The 17,700-nt window shown below is 48.0% G+C and overlaps 1 protein-coding gene across 1 annotated transcript in view; it reads left to right on the forward strand.

Moving 5' to 3' along the window:
* The first annotated feature begins 15,607 nt into the window (after positions 1–15,607).
* Positions 15,608–17,700, forward strand: part of HSD17B3 (hydroxysteroid 17-beta dehydrogenase 3) — an 83,607-nt gene continuing 81,514 nt past the window's right edge. The window contains exon 1 of the mRNA XM_063457184.1: positions 15,608–15,917. Coding sequence (XP_063313254.1) covers positions 15,764–15,917 — 154 coding nt within the window. The 5' untranslated portion in view covers positions 15,608–15,763. The remainder of the gene's footprint in view (positions 15,918–17,700) is intronic.

Consider the following 17,700-nt stretch of genomic DNA (forward strand, 5'->3'; position numbering starts at 1 on the left):
AGAGGAGGGCAGGGAGTGAAGGGGTTACAGTGTGGGGAGGGGAGCAGGGAGCAAAGGGGTTACAGTGTGGGGAGGGGGGCAGGGAGTGAAGGGGTTACAGTGGGGAGAGGAGGGCAGGGAGTGAAGGCGTTACAGTGGGGAGAGGGGGACAGGGAGTGAAGGCGTTACAGTGGGGAGAGGGGGACAGGGAGTCAAGGGGTTACAGTGTGGGGAGGGGGGCAGGGAGCGAAGGGGTTACAGTGTGGGGAGGGGGGCAGGGAGTGAAGGGGTTACAGTGTGAGGAGGGGGGCAGGGAGTGAAGGGATTACAGTGTGGGGAGGGGGGCAGGGAGTGAAGGAGTTACAGTGTGGGGAGGGGGCAGGGAGTGAAGGGTTACAGTGTGGGGAGGGGGGCAGGGAGTGAAGGGGTTACAGTGTGGGGAGGGGGGCAGGGAGTGAAGGGGTTACAGTGTGGAGAGGGGGGCAGGGAGCGAAGGGGTTACAGTGTGGGGAGGAGGGCAGGGAGCGAAGGGGTTACAGTGTGGGGAGGGGGGCAGGGAGCGAAGGGGTTACAGTGTGGGGAGGGGGGCAGGGAGCGAAGGGGATACTGTGTGGGGAGGAGGGCAGGGAGTGAAGGGGTTACAGTGTGGGGAGGGGGCAGGGAGTGAAGGGGTTACTGTGTGGGGAGGGGGCAGGGAGTGAAGGGGTTAGTGTGGGGAGGGGGGCAGGGAGTGAAGGGGTTACAGTGTGGGGAGGGGGCAGGGAGTGAAGGGGTTAGTGTGGGGAGGGAGTGAAGGGGTTAGTGTGGGGAGGGGGCAGGGAGTGAAGGGGTTACAGTGTGGGGAGGGGGCAGGGAGTGAAGGGGTTACTGTGTGGGGAGGGGGCAGGGAGTGAAGGGGTTAATGTGGGGAGGGGGCAGGGAGTGAAGGGGTTACTGTGTGGGAAGGGGGCAGGTAGTGAAGGGGTTAGTGTGGGGAGGGGGGCAGGGAGTGAAGGGGTTAGTGTGGGAAGGGGGCAGGGAGTGAAGGGGTTAGTGTGGGGAGGGGGGCAGGGAGTGAAGGGGTTAGTGTGGGGAGGGGGGCAGGGAGTGAAGGGGTTACAGTGGGGAGGGGGGCAGGGAGTGAAGGGGTTACAGTGTGGGGAGGGGGCAGGGAGTGAAAGGGTTACTGTGTTGGGAGGGGGGCAGGGAGTGAAGGGGTTAGTGTGGGGAGGGGGGCAGGGAGTGAAGGGGTTACTGTGTGGGGAGGGGGCAGGGAGTGAAGAGGTTAGTGTGGGGAGGGGGCAGGGAGTGAAGGGGTTAGTGTGGGGAGGGGGCAGGGAGTGAAGGGGTTAGTGTGGGGAGGGTGCAGGGAGTGAAGGGGTTACAGTGTGGGGAGGATGCAGGGAGTGAAGGTGTTACTGTGTGGGGAGGGGGCAGGGAGTGAAGGGGTTAGTGTGGGGAGGGGGCAGGGAGTGAATGGGTTACAGGGTGGGGAGGGGGGCAGGGAGTGAAGGGGTTACAGTGTGGGGAGGGGGCAGGGAGTGAAGTGGTTACTGTGTGGGGAGGGGGCAGGGAGTGAAGGGGTTAGTGTGGGGAGGGGGGCAGGGAGTGAAGGGGTTACAGTGTGGGGAGGGGGCAGGGAGTGAAGGGGTTAGTGTGGGGAGGGGGCAGGGAGTGAAGGGGTTAGTGTGGGGAGGGGGCAGGGAGTGAAGGGGTTAGTGTGGGGAGGGTGCAGGGAGTGAAGGGGTTACAGTGTGGGGAGGATGCAGGGAGTGAAGGGGTTAGTGTGGGGAGGGGGCAGGGAGTGAATGGGTTACAGGGTGGGGAGGGGGGCAGGGAGTGAGGGGGTTACTGTGTGGGGAGGGGGCAGGGAGTGAAGGGGTTTGTGTGGGGAGGGGGCAGGGAGTGAATGGGTTACAGGGTGGGGAGGGGGGCAGGGAGTGAGGGGGTTACTGTGTGGGTAGGGGGCAGGGAGTGAAGGGGTTAGTGTGGGGAGAGGGCAGGGAGTGAAGGGGTTACTGTGTGGGGAGGGGGCAGGGAGTGAAGGGGTTAGTGTGGGGAGGGGGCAGGGAGTGAAGGGGTTAGTGTGGGGAGGGGGCAGGGAGTGAAGGGGTTACAGGGTGGGGAGGGGCAGGGAGTGAAGGGGTTAGTGTGGGGAAGGGGCAGGGAGTGAAGGGGTTACTGTGTGGGGAGGGGGGCAGGGAGTGAAGGGGCTAGTGTGGGGAGGGGGCAGGGAGTGAAGGGGTTAGTGTGGGTAGGGGGCAGGGAGTGAAGGGGTTAGTTTGGGGAGGGGGCAGGGAGTGAAGGGGTTACAGGGTGGGGAGGGGGCAGGGAGTGAAGGGGTTACAGGGTGGGGAGGGGACAGGGAGTGAAGGGGTTACAGGGTTGGGAGGGGGCAGGGAGTGAAGGGTTTACTGTGTGGGGAGGGGGGCAGGGAGTGAAGGGGTTAGTGTGGGGAGGGGGGCAGGGAGTGAAGGGGTTAGTGTGGGGAGGGGGGCAGGGAGTGAAGGGGTTACTGTGTGGGGAGGGGGCAGGGAGTGAAGGGGTTACTGTGTGGGGAGGGGGCAGGGAGTGAAGGGGTTACAGGGTGGGGAGGGGGCAGGGAGTGAAGGGGTTACTGTGTGGGGAGGGGGCAGGGAGTGAAGGGGTTAGTGTGTGGGGAGGGGGCAGGGAGTGATTAACTCCCTGGGATACACACTGCCGCTGGGGAGGAAGGACGGCACCTTCAGCTCCCTGGGATACATACTGCCGCTGGGGAGGAAGGACGGCACCTTCAGCTCCTTGGGATACACACTGCCGCTGGGGAGGAAGGACGGCACCTTCAGCTCCTTGGGATACACACTGCCGCTGGGGAGGAAGGATTGCACCTTCAGCTCCCTGGGGTACACACTGCCGCTGGGGAGGAAGGACGGCACCTTCTGCTCCCTGGGACACACACTGCCGCTGGGGAGGAAGGACGGCACCTTCAACTCCCTGGGGTACACACTGCCGCTGGGGAGGAAGGATGACACCTTCGGCTCCCTGGGGAACACACTGCCGCTGGGGAGGAAGGGCTGCACCTTCAGCTCCCTGGGACTTACTCTGCCGCTGGGGAGGAAGGACGACACCTTCTGCTCCCTGGGACACACACTGCCGCTGGGGAGGAAGGACGACACCTTCTGCTCCCTGGGACACACACTGCCGCTGGGGAGGAAGGACTGCACCTTCTGCTCCCTGGGACACACATTGCCGCTGGGGAAGACGGACAAAACCATCAGCTCCCCGGGTTACTCCTTTGAGTCCCCGAAACGCACTCTGCCACCGGATAGGGCGACCGATACCTTTGGCTGGATCTGCCATGAACCGCAGGTACTCGTCTACGTGGCTCCTTACCAACTGCATGAATTTCTCAGAGGGGACAAATGTAACGAGAGCCATCCGCGAGGCATACTCTTTGTCAAACGCCTCCTGAGTGTAGCTGGGTGCCATACTTGCTCTGCTAAAGTTGGTTCCTTGTAGATAGGGGCGCTGTACGGGTACTGGCGTTGCCCTCACTTTGTAAATCCAGAGGATGGTGTTACCTGTAGCTGTCCTTCTGGTTGTAGGAACGATCCCGCCGCTTGCCACCAATTGTAACGGACCGTTTCGCTTACAAGAGGATAAAACCCAGTTTAGGCGATAATCCCCTTTTTCCTAGACCAGCAGCTACTGCAAGCACCAATCTCCCGGACTGCAAACTGTACAAATCTTCCAACTCCCGAACTGGAAACACACGAACTCTGGAATCAGCTGAACAGGAAAAGCATACCATCCGCTTACACTCCTGGCAGTCAGCATACAATCCAATTCCCCCAAAGAACGAGACGACACATCGCTTTGAGGGTTAAGCAGGAACTTAGGTCTGGAACACCCAGCCTGCTTTTTATTACAGTTGTGCACATACAGGACACACCCAGGGGGAGGCATAAAACAACCAATCATGTAACAGTACAACCCACACATCCCCTCCCCTCAGATAAACAATTAACATAATTACTACATACAGTAAAAATACAGTTTCCACACATACTCTGTAACTTTAAAACCATACATCACATTCACATAAAAATACATATCCACAATCAATCCATTCAGGGGAACAACATATTAAAAAATGGCATGAATCAGACCAGGGGTTCAAAAGTTAGTAAAAGTATCTTTTGTTCCCCCTGGCTGGTAGTATTTTAATCTGACTCAAACAGTAAAAGTAAAAACATCCCCACAATGCATCCTGGTTTCCTCCCTTCTGCCCTGGAGATAATTGGAGAAGTAATCCAATTATCTCCCAGGTCAAAGACAAAACTCCATTACACATGTGGGGACCTAAATACAGGATTATGTTTTAAAATATATAACGTTACTTTTTATACATTAAACACAGACATGTAACATATCCCCAGATAGCTCAGGACTGCGTGCACATTATTAGGTGAATGGCACGCAGACCACACAAATACAGTTTAATTGCCATGGAGCCAAAGTATTTCCCATAGTCTTTCATTATATGAATAGGCTCCATGGCATGGCTATCTGGGGGTATCACTGCTCACACAGGGCAAGTACCGAATGGCCCCACTGTGTTTAAAGGGCCAGAATGAGTGACATGCACTCTGTTAGGGCCGAATAAGTTTTCTAAAAGGGCCCAATCTCTCAGGGCCATAGTCCAAAGGCAAGAGGCGGGCAAGCAGCCCCCTCCAAGGACATGTGGCGAGGTCGGTTTCGCCACACCCCCCATAGCCAGTAACCTGTGTTTATTATACATTATCCCCCCCATAGCCAGTAGCCTGTGTTTATTATACATTATCCCCCATAGTCATTTATCGTTGGACCTAGGCAGCATGATGTCTTAGGCCGGCCCAGAGAGTGAGTGAGTGAATAATATAATATATATGTTCAGAAATATATTAGTAATATATGTACATCGGGTTCATGCAAAGAGGGTGAAAAGGTATTAAAGAAAAACACATTGCATCAAATTTACAAAGCCAAACTTTTAAAAGCTTTCCTCATTTCTTTCTCGGGATGAGGAATATATCGGTTGTAGACTGAGGATTTACATCTGCCCAATCTTTTAATAATATGCACTGGAGTGTCAGTGTTGAAGGAGACCGAAGCTGCCCCTATTCTAAATGAAAGACCCGAGACATGGATACAACCCAATCTTAGGAGTAGTGTTCTGATGTAGAAGATAAATTTAGCCATAGTCAGAGGGATTCAGTGAGAGTAGTGGTGAAATGTGTGTGGCATGACTGAGTGTGGGTAAGTAAGAGTCAAGTATTTTAACTGGGCACTAGTTGTAGGTGGGATAAAGTGGTATAGCGGATGGATGAGTAGTTTGGTTCGTTTTAGAGGTTTGTAGAGAAAGTATATAGTGATCATGATTTTTAGCAATATCCAATATTTTTAAGGTGGTCTCAAACAAACATAAAATGCTATATAAAATTTGTGGGAATATCGAATAGTCGTGTACAGTAAATCAGAGAGGGCTCAGAATATCGAACCATCGATCGGTAACCTGGATGAAGTAGGGGGTCTATCTGCTTTTAATGAGATAGGATGTTAGGAAAGGTGTGTGATTGGAATAAGTGGTTGTGGCTGTATTTACCTTATCCTGGGACCGACCTGGCTCCTAAGCTTGAGCCGCGCGTGGCTGGATCACTCCTGCCTCCATACGAGCCGCATGCGGCTTGATCTCCTCCTCTGACTTAGCCGCGTGCACTGACCGCAGTGATCGTCACATGGCCCGCCTGGCACTAGGAGCACGGCTCGAGTCACATGCTCGCTCTTAAAGGGGCAGTGGGAGCCAAAAGTTGATTCAGGCTCCCATTGGCCCACGTCATTCCAGCACCCCCACACACAAACGTTTTGGGGGCGTAGGCATGACATGGGCCAATCACTGGTGTAACAGTAGTGTACATTAAAAAAAAAAACTAGAAATTTGACTGTGAAATAATAGCAGTCAGTTTCCTTCACACGTGTGTGTTTCAAGGCCTGCCAGGGCACAGTGTCACACCAGTGCAACTCACATCTGGTGTAGCAGTAGTGTACATTTAAAAAAAAAATACAGGGGGCTTGTTGTCACCTTTCGGGGACCCTGATGTTTTAAAGCACGTTATTCCAAACAATTTAGAAATGTTAGGTGATTTATGCCCTTTATGGATTAAAAACAGACTCTGCATCAACTATGTAATTTTCCATGGGAGTTTTGCCATGGATCCCCCTCTGGCATGCCACAGTCCTGGTGTTAGTCCCCTTGAAACAACTTTTCCATCACTATTGTGGCCAGAAAGAGTCCCTGTGGGTTTTAAAATCCGCCTGCCTATTTAAGTCTATGGCGGTTCGCCCGTTCGCGAACATTTGCGGAAGTTCGCGTTCGCCATTCGTGAACGGAAAATTTTATGTTCGCGACATCACTAATTAAAATCAATAAATCAAGTTATACACACATTAAAACCATACTCAAAATAATTTACAATAATGTGCGTCAGCAGTTCTGGATAACTCCAGTGAGGGGCCCCTCCACTGGAGTAAACACAGGTATGAGGATTTAAACACCTAAAAGTCTGTGATGCAATTGAAACAAGTTATATTAATTAGACCCCCCAAAAAAATACAACAGCAACGGGATATGGAGCTCTAAAACCACCCAGGCTAATGATGCTGCACAGGGGCTCCCAAGTTGGAAAAACTCTGGGAGTAGCCAGGAGCAATTTACCCTGTTCGCCACACCACACGCCTGATTCTGGGAGCACACCAATGAACCTGTCAAAGCTGAAACAAACTGGTGCTTGCTTCGGTCCGTCGTTGTAAAAAAGCAGGGAGCCACAAACCGGGTAAAGAAGGTCGTGCCGGTTTAAAAAGCAGGGAGCCGCAAACAGGGTCAAGGAGGTTGTGCCGGTGTAGTAATGCAATAAAATAATGAACACGTGGTCTACGCGTTTCGTCTGTAACACAGACTTTATCAAGACTAGTGTTTATCAAGTAAACGTCCAGTTTATATATCAATCACTTAAGGATGTTAATTACAATAAGACATGATGTCAGAAAAAATGTACAAGACTCTTAAAGGGATAAACCTTCTCTATAAACCAAAAGATATCAAGAGTATTCAATAAACATAAACTAAAAATCTGAAAGCTAGGCAATGATCATCTAGAGAAACTATCTAAAATGCATTATATAACCAAAAAAGTAGTTGGACCTATTATAAACCAAAATTGCCAGTTGTATAAGGAAACATTTAATACATACATAAGGGGTATAATGCCATTTGGTATTTTCCAATATCGTTGGATTGCACTTTTTGCTGTCAATCAATCACCAAATATACATGTGCCTCTGTGTTCAGGAATATTATCAGTGCACAACAAATAAAGAAGGCAATACATATAGACATACATGCCAATAAAATGTTATCAATAAAAAATTATGAATTTTGGTTTAAGAGGAGAGAGAGAGGAGACAATAAAAATATTAATCGGATTAAATAATCTGCTCCAGATCCTCATTGAGCCCATAGGGATTGAGGGTGTTTAATTTAAATGTCTAGTTTGTTTCTGCGCTGATAAGGGCTTTTGTTCTATTTATCAGATTATTTTTTATCAGGGATTACCGGTAGTTGAATCCCCATCACAGAGATATGCCTTGGATCACTGTCATGAATCGCCTCAAAATGTCTGGCTACTGGGGATTTTTTATTTTTGTGCAAGAGAGCGCACTCGTGCTCTCTAAATCTACTTTTAAGCTTTCTGGTTGTGTGCCCTACATAGAGTAAACCACAAGAGCAGGTTAAAAGATACACCGCATATGATTAATTACATGTGATCCTAGAATTGATTGTAAATATCTAATCATTTGTTGAAGGTCCAAAAGTGTGGCACTTTTAAAATCAGTTCCTCTTCACCCTCAGCATAGAGTCTCATCTCATATGTGGAGGGGACAGCTATATTTATACTAGGGATTGGTATACTCCCGGGGACAGATTAAGAGCACATTGGGCCTGGTGCTGACAATTATGATGGGCTTAATTACAGAATCTTATCGACAAAAAAAAACACTAAAACAGTCATACCTACCAATCGTCATGTATCTGGCGGAAGTGTTGCTGAAGAGAAACTCATAGGATGCAGCTATGAGAAAACAAACACTCTATGCTAATCTCTCTCTAATTTATGCTTTCATCTTTCAAGTAAATCCATAACCCTAACAGTAGCAGGGGCGGGCTGGGCCGGGGGGCAGGGAGGCATTTGCCCCCCAGGCCGCCCTAAATCCTATTAAGACCGGCCGCGGCGGGCCGGCCCTTTAAATGCTGCAGCCGCCTAAGGGCTCTGTAAAGAGCGCTCAGGTGGCTGCCGCACTGCCTCACCTCCCCTCCCCTGTAGGAGGCCGAGCTGCTCTCCGGTCCGCAGTGCCCGGCCGGAGTGATGGGAAGTTGCACGCTCAGTGTGCACTTCCTGTTAGTCCGTCCGGTTACAGGAAACAGAAACTCCTGTTCCGCGCGGAGTTTCTGTTTCCTGTAACCGGCCGGACTGACAGGAAGTGCACACTGAGCGTGCACCTTCCCATCACTCCGGCCGGGCACCGCGGACCGGAGAGCAGCTCGGCCACGCTACAGGGGAGGGGCTAAGAAGAAGGGGGGGTAGTAAGAAGAGGGGAAGGGGGGAGTAAGAAGAGGGGAGGGGGGAGAGTAAGAAGGGGGAGAGTAAGAAGAGGGGAGGGGGGAAGAGTAAGAAGAGGGGAGGGGGGAGAGTAAGAAGAGGGGAGGGGGGGAGAGTAAGAAGAGGGGAGGGGGTAGAGTAAGAAGAGGGGAGGGTGGGGGAGAGTAAGAAGAGGGGGGAGAGTAAGAAGAGGGGAGGGGGGAGAGTAAGAAGAGGGGAGGGGGGAGAGTGAGAAGAGGGGAGGGGGGAGAGTAAGAAGAGGGGAGGGGGGGAGAGTAAGAAGAGGGGAGGGGGAGAGTAAGAAGAGGGGAGGGGGGAGAGTAAGAAGAGGGGGGAGTAAGAAGAGGGGAGGGGGGAGAGTAAGAAGAGGGGAGGGGGAGAGTAAGAAGAGGGGAGGGGGGAGAGTAAGAAGAGGGGAGGGGGTGGAGAGTAAGAAGAGGGGAGGGGGGAGAGTAAGAAGAGGGGAGGGGGAGAGTAAGAGGAGGGGAGGGGGAGAGTAAGAAGAGGGGAGGGGGAGAGTAAGAAGAGGGGAGGGGGGAGAGTGAGGGGAGGGGGGAGAGTAAGAAGAGGGGAGGGGGGAGAGTAAGAGGAGGGGAGGGGGGAGTAAGAAGAGGGGAGGGGGAGAGTAAGAGGAGGGGAGGAGAGGGGGGAGTAAGAAGAGGGGAGGGGGAGTAAGAGGAGGGGAGGGAGGGGGGAGTAAGAGGAGGGGAGGGAGGGGGGAGAGTAAGAGGAGGGCAGGGGGGATAATAAGAGGGGGGGAGTAAGAGGGGAGGGGGGGTAAGGGGAAGGGCAGAGTAAGAGGAGGGGGAGTAAGAAGAGGGGAGGGGGAGTAAGAAGAGGGGAGGGGGGAGTGTAAGAAGGAGGGGAGAAAATAAAAAGAGGGGGTAAGAAGAGGGGGAGGGGGGGTAAGAAGGAGGGGAGATAAGAAAAAGAGGGGGTAAGAAGAAGGAGGGGAGATAAGAAAAAGAGGGGGGTAAGAAGAAGGGGGGAGTAAGAAAAAGAGGGGGAAGTAAGAAGAAGACGAGGAGGGAGTAAGAAAAAGAGGGGGGAGTAAGAATAAGAAGAGTGGAGAGTAAGACGAAGAAGGGGTAAGAAGAAGAAGGGGGAAGTAAGAAGGAGGGGAGATAAGAAAAAGAGGGGAGTAAGAAAAAGAGTGGGGAGTAAGAAGAACAAGAGTGGGGAGTAATTAGAAGAAGGGGGGTAAGAAGAAGAAGGGGGGTGTAAGAAGAAGAATGGGGTCATAAGAAGAATGGGGTTAAGAAGAAGTGGGGATAAGAAGAAGAAGGGGGAGTAAGAAGAAGTAGGAGGGTTAAGAAGAAGAAGGGGGAGTAAGAAGAAGAAGAAGGGGGTAAGAAGAAGGGGGGAGTAATAAGAAGAGGGTAAGAAGAACAAGGGGGGAGTAAGAAGAACAAGGGGGGAGTAAGAAGAACACAGGGAGGAGGGGGGAAAGAAGAACACAGGGGGTGAGGAGAACACACAGAGAGAGGAGTGAGAAGAACACAGGGAGGAAGGGGGTAAGAAGAACACAGGGGGTGAGGAGAACACACAGAGGGAGGAGTGAGAAGAACACAGGGAGGGTGGAGGGGGGATGAGAAGAGCACAGGGAGGGTGGGTGAGTGTGAGAGGAGACCGCTAGGGGAGGGTGGGGGAGAGGAGAGACCACTAAGGGGCAGGGGAGAGCTCTAAGGGACAGAAGGGACAGCTCTATAGGACAGGGGGCAAGACAGGGAGCTCTTTCACACTACGCGCACACACACACACACAATGCATCCCTATACATACACAGAAACACACAATTCATCCCTATACATACACAGAAACACAACATGCTTCCCTTACACACAGATAAACACACAATGCATCCATTACACACACACATGATGCAACCCTTACACACAAAGACAATGCATCATTTGCACACATACACAGAAACATACAATGCAAACCCTTACACCCACATGCAAACACACATACACACAGAAACACAATGCATCTCTTACACTCAATGCACACACATACAGACACACACCTTGCATCCCTTATGCATACAAACACAGATTCACACAATGCATCCCTTACACACAACCAGAAACACATAATATATCCCTTATACACAAATACACACTGCTTCCACTACACACAAACACACTGCATCACCTGCACAAACTGGTATCCCTATACACTACATACCATAAGCACACATATTAGATCCTCTACAATAACACATAACACATCCCCTACACACGAACTGTGAGCGAACTCATGGGTGGGTGGAACATATGAGTGGGCCTTATGGGCATACCCACCGTCAGGCCCTGGGGCCCAGACCTTGAGCTGGGCCCAGACCAAAAAATGGAGCTGCTTCCAATTCTCCCAGAACATTGAATTTTGTGACCACAGTTGCAAACAGCCTCCAGAGATCCTGTTCTACACCAGACCAGTGGAGCCAAACTGCAGCCCATCATCATCCTCATCTAATTGTAAGTAGGCAATCTAGTATATTATTAGTGACACTAATCTATAATTTACCTCACATTAAAGGGACACTATAGCTTAATGAAGTGGCTCTGGTGTCTATAGCTGGTCCCTGCAGGCTTTTTAATGTAAACACACACTGTGTGCAGCACTGGCGTTAATTCATATGGCAGATCATATGGGTGGGGCATTGTGATGTCACATGGGGGGGCGGCAAATTTATATTTTGTCTAGGGCAGCAAAAATCCTTGCACCGGCTCTGATCCTGGGCAGGTGCACCAGTCTACTGGTGACCCACAGGAGGGGAGTGCACTGATTGCACTGCACTCTCCTCCTGCCCAGACCCGTCTTGACCGCAGTGCAAGTGCCCTCTGGCCCTAATTTACAGTGGCTCACACTCACAACAAGCAGTGCCTGGAGCCTTTTGCACAGGCGGAAACAAAGAGGTTCTGCGGCAGCTGGCCGTCCTACAAGCATTACATTAAACAGCTGTTCCCCATGCAGCCACAGGTGGCGTTGTGCTGGGAGACTGTGATTACCCTTCACTTCCTCCCAGCCTACAGAGCAGCGCATGGGGGAGAGAGAGGAGGAGGCATGATTTAATCTTACAATAAATCCTCTAAGCAAACCTTTATAAATTTGGGGGGATCAGCTCTGTTTCCACAGTTTATTGGTGTTTACTCTGATGTCTGTATTAATATTGAGGGATGTCTAAGTAGTAACGTCAGTGTGTGTCAGCAGGGCCAGCCGTTGGGGTGGGCAAGCTGTGCGGTCACGCAGGGTGCCATGACAACAGAGGCACCCGGCGGCCAACACAGCTCACAAGTTGGGTACACCAGCATATTTAATTTAAACGATTCGCTGGTGGTCCACTGGTGCGCACCAGCAGTAGGTGCAGTCAGATCATATCCTCTCCCTTGTGGTTCTGGCACTCAGTTAGTGAGTCAGAGCACAGGCTCAGAGATTCTCAGCCTGTGCTCTGACAACATTGAAAGTCAGAGCCGTGAAGGAGCGGGTATGGCAAAGAGCTACTGATTAGCATAACATCAATATCCGTTATAAAACCAGGAAAAGGTGTGCATGGATGGTGAACTGATTTGGTGGCGCAATGGGCCACTTGACTGGTTTTGCCTCCCAGGCCTAAGGCTGCCAGCCCTCCCCTGAACAGTAGTGATGCAGAAAGTCAATGGGCGGGTTAAAAGGGTGGGCCACTGACGCAAATCATGTAATCAGAAATGCTGAATGATTCGTACATGCCCAAAAAGGGGGCGTGTCTGCCTAAAGAATTGGAAGGCCAGCCTGGCATGAATGCATGTCAGGCTGCCTGCCAATCACGCAAGCTGGCCAACTTAGGGCATACTATACAGGCAGCACCCTGAGCTTGGCATAAATGCGTCTTATGAGGAGTTTGCTCCACGCTTTCTAAGGACTGTCCCCTAGCACTTGCTGGTCCATTCCTCTCCTAACCTTCTTACTAGCAGGCAGAAGCTCCTGGTATAGAGTCTGTGACAGAGAAAAGCTGTATGTAGTGAGTGTGGAAGAACGGGAACATGCCACAGTGTTAGAGAGACTGAAGCAGCAAGATCCTTACTAATTTGCATAATTATTTATGTATTCCTGTAAATCACAAGGAGTGACCTGAGAGATAATTCTGTAAAATCACCAAAAAACTAATTACATTTATTCTGCTGAATAAAAGATGGATTGTTACCAGTGTCTCCCGGTCTTCTAGTGTCTTAGTGTCCCCTAGTCTCCTCGTCTTCCGGTGTCCGCATGTCTCCCAGTATCCTCTAGTGTCTGTGTCTCCTATGTATCACAGTGTTTCAGTGCCCCATGTGTCCCAGTGTCGCCTCATGCACCCATGCCTCAGTGTCTTCTATGCATCACAGTGTCCCTATGTATCACAATGTCTCAGTACCCCATTTCTCCCAGTGTCCCCTCATGTCCCTATGTTGCCCAGTGTCACTTGGACACTAGGGGACTCTTAAGATAAACGGGAACACTGTGAGACATTGGGACACTAGGGCACACTGGGAGACACTGAGACATATGGGCACTGGTAGACATGCGGACACTGAGACACTAGGGACACTAACTGGGAGATATGGAGACACAGAGACGTGGGGACACAGAGTCTCAGTGTCCCCATGTCTCCCAGTGTCCCCAAGTGCCTAGGGTCTCACAGCGTCCCCTAGTGTCTCATTGTCCCCTGATCTTCCAGTGTTCCCAAGTGTCTCAGTGTTCCCAGGTCACTCAGTGTCCCCTAGTGTTCCCATGTCTCCCTGCAGCTTTCCCCCCATCCTTCACATACCTGAGCTCTAGCCTGTCTCTGCAGGCTGGGAGCTGCAGTCTGGACACTCTGTGCTGTGTAGCTGCTCCCCTGCGGATCAGTGAGTAGAGAGAGGCAGGGAGGGATATGCTGTAACTTCCTATCCCTGCATCTCTCCACACAAAGTGACCCCTACTGGCTGGTGCTGGTATTGCAGAGTAATATTAGTTTATACTGATAAAAATATCTGCATTTGTGTTGCCGGTATTACTGCAATACCGGCACGGTCAGGCAGCCTCAAATACTGGCTGTGCTGGTAAAATACCAGTCAGGTGGCAAACCCAAGAGTAGTGTGTGTAAAAAAAAAAAAAAAACATTTTTTTTTTTTAAATGGGCCTATTCCATGGGCCTGGGCCTGGAGCTGCAGCTCCATCAGCCCCTATGTTAATCCGGCCCTGTATACTCCTTATATTCCCCTGGATACTAATCACTAGCTCTTATAAGAGCTGTTCCTGCTACGCTCTCTGGAGTAGGAGAGGTTCACCTACTGGAAGCTGGATCCTGGTCTTGGGTCCAGGGTTGTGGGGGAGGGGGAAGGGAGGATGGCGAGACCCCAACCAAGCTACTATGCTTATGGTGTCTGGTGGAGTGCTTGGAATCCTCGGTGAGCATTAGGAGCATGGACTGATGGAGACACCAGGGTTGGGGTGCCAGGCGGTCCGTCACATAGTGCTACTGTAAATAGTGCAAATATAAAGTAACAGTAAAGTGTATGAAAGGGTTCACAGGTGTTCATTGTAAAATTTTCAAATGAAAATACCAAGACTGATGGTAAAGATTATGAAACTCATAAAATGTATATTATTAAAAAGTAAAACTGAAGGTAATGTTAAAAGTCATGGCTGAAAGTTTGGATGTGCTAGACTAGTTTTGTAGGGATTATCATTTGTTTACTAAATAGGGAATTAGCAAACTAATTGTACAGTATAGACCAGGTTTGGTTGCAGATTATTTTGAACTAGGTTTTCCAATTCACAACAATCCACTATTTAGTGATAAAACCCTCAATATGTATTTTAGTACTAATTAGTTTATGGAAATCGTTAAATTAGCACTATAGCGTAAGGAACCCGTTTTCTAGAGCTTAGGCAAGGCCTCCTCTGCAATGGTACAACCCTATGCTTCCACAAAGGAGAGCATTGTATTCAATGCTTTCCTATGGACTTTTGACGTTTTATATGGTCAGTTCAGAGGAAGCACCCCTAGTGGCTGCCAGTATTACAGTCACTAGAGGAGAACATAACCCTGCAATATAAATATTGCAGTTTCTAAAAACACTGCAGTTTTTCATTGCAGGGTTAAAAGGACAGGGAGACTGCAACAAGACCACTTCACTGAGATAAAGCGATCTGGGTGCCTATAGTGTCCCAAATGCTGATGGTCGGTACCTCGTTAAGTCTTGGTACATTGAAAGACTAGGCTACACTTATTGAAAAACTATATACCGTAGTTTATTGAAAACCACATGATGCATTGCAACATAAGAAAAAAGCCTATCACACCCAAAGAACACAGATAAATCCTCTATTACACTAAACTACACATTCGGTTAATTCCAGACTGTGCCTGAACTGAACTTAATTGGAATGTCATTTGCAAACTCACATGAAAACGAAGCATCACATGTAGTTATGTAGTATGCCTTCTTATCAATTTCGAGCATTTATGACTATCTACAAACATATGTTGCTGGGTGTAAGTTTGTGGTTCAAAACTCCACTGACTATTTTGTGATGTGGCTAAGAGTTGTGGGATGGAAAGAAATGACAAAATATGTTACAAATGACCACGTGTGCACTTATCATCATGCTTTATTGTGAGAAATCAATGCAAACTCATAAAACAGCACTTAAAGGGTTCATCTTTCAGCTGCAGCAGGAAGGCAATCAATCAATAAACAGTGAAATATAAACCTCCTTAATCTTCAGTATTATGTATTGAGTTTAATTAACCCGATCACTGCCAGGAAAGCAAAGGTACACAATCATTTGGCAACCCAGGAGTTAAGAAGGTAATTGCATCAAATGCGGCTGTAAATAAACCTGGTAACAGAATGGAAGAGATACAATCTGTCAGTAATGTAACCCATTGGATTCCAGAGCAATTGCTCACCACTGTGAGGTGCAAAGTGTTAAACTATGGCATGTTCTCTTTCACTCATTACTCATCTCTTTCTAGCTGTAGTTAAGCATAAACTCAGTAACAAGTAGCCGAGCAGACACATTGAGAGACACAGAGGCAGAGAGAGGGGGGACAAAGGAGACAAGTGGGTACATAGAGAGACCGAAAAGGAAAGAGGACTGATTTTCTCTCTAAATCTGCTATCATGGAGCATATCTTACAACAGTTTTTCTGTCTACTTGGATTTATTCTGTGCTTGTACTTTTTGTTGAAATGTTTGGGATTTTCGAAGTACCTATTTCCACATCTATGGGGAGCTTTGCCGCTGTCCTTTTTTCGATCAATGGGCGAATGGGCAGGTAATGTAATAATATTTCTCCGCACACTATATTCATGGTATTCAATAAAGTGCTTGTTCTATGTGAGCAGTAAATCTATGGTCATACATGAACCGACAAATTAATTGAGAACCGGCTACAATTTAAACTAAATTAGTTTGAGTTAGCTTAGAATTCATTTTCAAATCCGACCCTACAGTGTAATTAATTTATTTTGGATATTTTTGTAGTTTTGCATTATGGCAAAAGAAGAGCAAATTCTATTACTTGCTAGAAAGTAAAAATGCTTCTTCAATCTAATTCTGTCCATCCTCTAAGCAACAAGCAGTGCGGATAGCTTCCTACAAATTCAAGCACTCAGCTGTGTTAAATCTGATTTTAAAAACAAAAACAAAACGCTTCTTGAAAGAATTATAGGCATGCTATGTGAAATGCGATTACTGGTACACATAGAATACTGCTTTAGCAACTACTAAAGTAGATTATTCAATGTTGCTGATAATTTTTGGTAAAAAATATGAAAATGACTGTATTTTCAAGAATAAAGCACTTATTTAAAAGGGATAACATTTTCATAAAATGTTAACTCAGTTTAAATTCTGAATAAAATCATTGATCTAAATTAACTTTATTTCATTTAAATTTAAACCTAACTGAGCAGATATTTGCATGGATTTTTTTCTCTGCTAAAAGACATTGAGTTTTCATTATTATTGCACTACTGTTATGGAAGAAAAACTGACGAATGGTAAATGGTTTTAAAGCGTTCATAGGCACACCTTGTAAAACCAATAAAATGTAAGGCCAAGGGTAAAGGTTGTGCAAACAATAAAATGTATTCTAATAAAAAAGCAAGGCTGAAGGTAACGATTGTAAAACAAAATAAAGAATAAAAAAATAACTAAAGTAAAACTGACAGAAAAACAAGGCTGATTGTTTGTGGGTAGTTTAAATTCAACCGGATTCAAACCCACACTTCATTACATATTTTGAGTACAAAGTAAACCCATTTTACTATAGCTGATGGCCAGATCTATAGGCCTTTTAAGGTACGCTTCACATATAAACATAGGAATGTGTTCTAACTACTGTACTGACAGATAACCTGCCAAAACAGTCACAATATAAAGCACAATTGTTAAACTGTGACCATTAGTTCCTCAGATGTTACTGGACATAACTGTCTGCTGGCAATATGAATCTAAAACATCTGGGAAGCACAGACTAACGGCCTTGATCTAAGCAGATTTGCCCAACTCCTTGTGATGATTGGATTTTATTATTGGTGTTTTATAGACTTTTTCCATGTTGGCAAATTAGTCTACATTTTGCAATATCTTGGTTAATGTTGTGAATAATTCACTTGTCCTCTCGGGATAGTGTCTCAGGTCACTAACCAAGCTAAATGCAGGTATCTTTTTTTCTTTAAGATTTTCTTTGGGGGGGATGGGAGTAAAAAATAATTGCAATAACTAAAATAAATGGGAATGTGTTGAAAAATGTTTCCATAGTAATTTATTATATAGAAAAAAAGTATAGGGTCGCACTCAGTCACAACAATTAAACACAGGGTGCTACTGAGCATAGGTCAGCAAAGAACCCCAAGGAATATATGCAAATAGAAGAAATCTAGTAATTTATTATAAACATTTTAATGTTTACTAATATCATAAAATGTTTCACTATTTTCCAATAAACCATATCAAATATAATATGAACTTAATTGATGACATAGCTGAAGTTGTAGAGGTGAACTTGAAACAGAAGAGTTTACCAAGACTGGTAATGAGAGTTATATAAATAA

The sequence above is a fragment of the Pelobates fuscus genome, chromosome 5, assembly GCF_036172605.1.
Source record: "Pelobates fuscus isolate aPelFus1 chromosome 5, aPelFus1.pri, whole genome shotgun sequence".
NCBI lineage: Eukaryota > Metazoa > Chordata > Amphibia > Anura > Pelobatidae > Pelobates > Pelobates fuscus.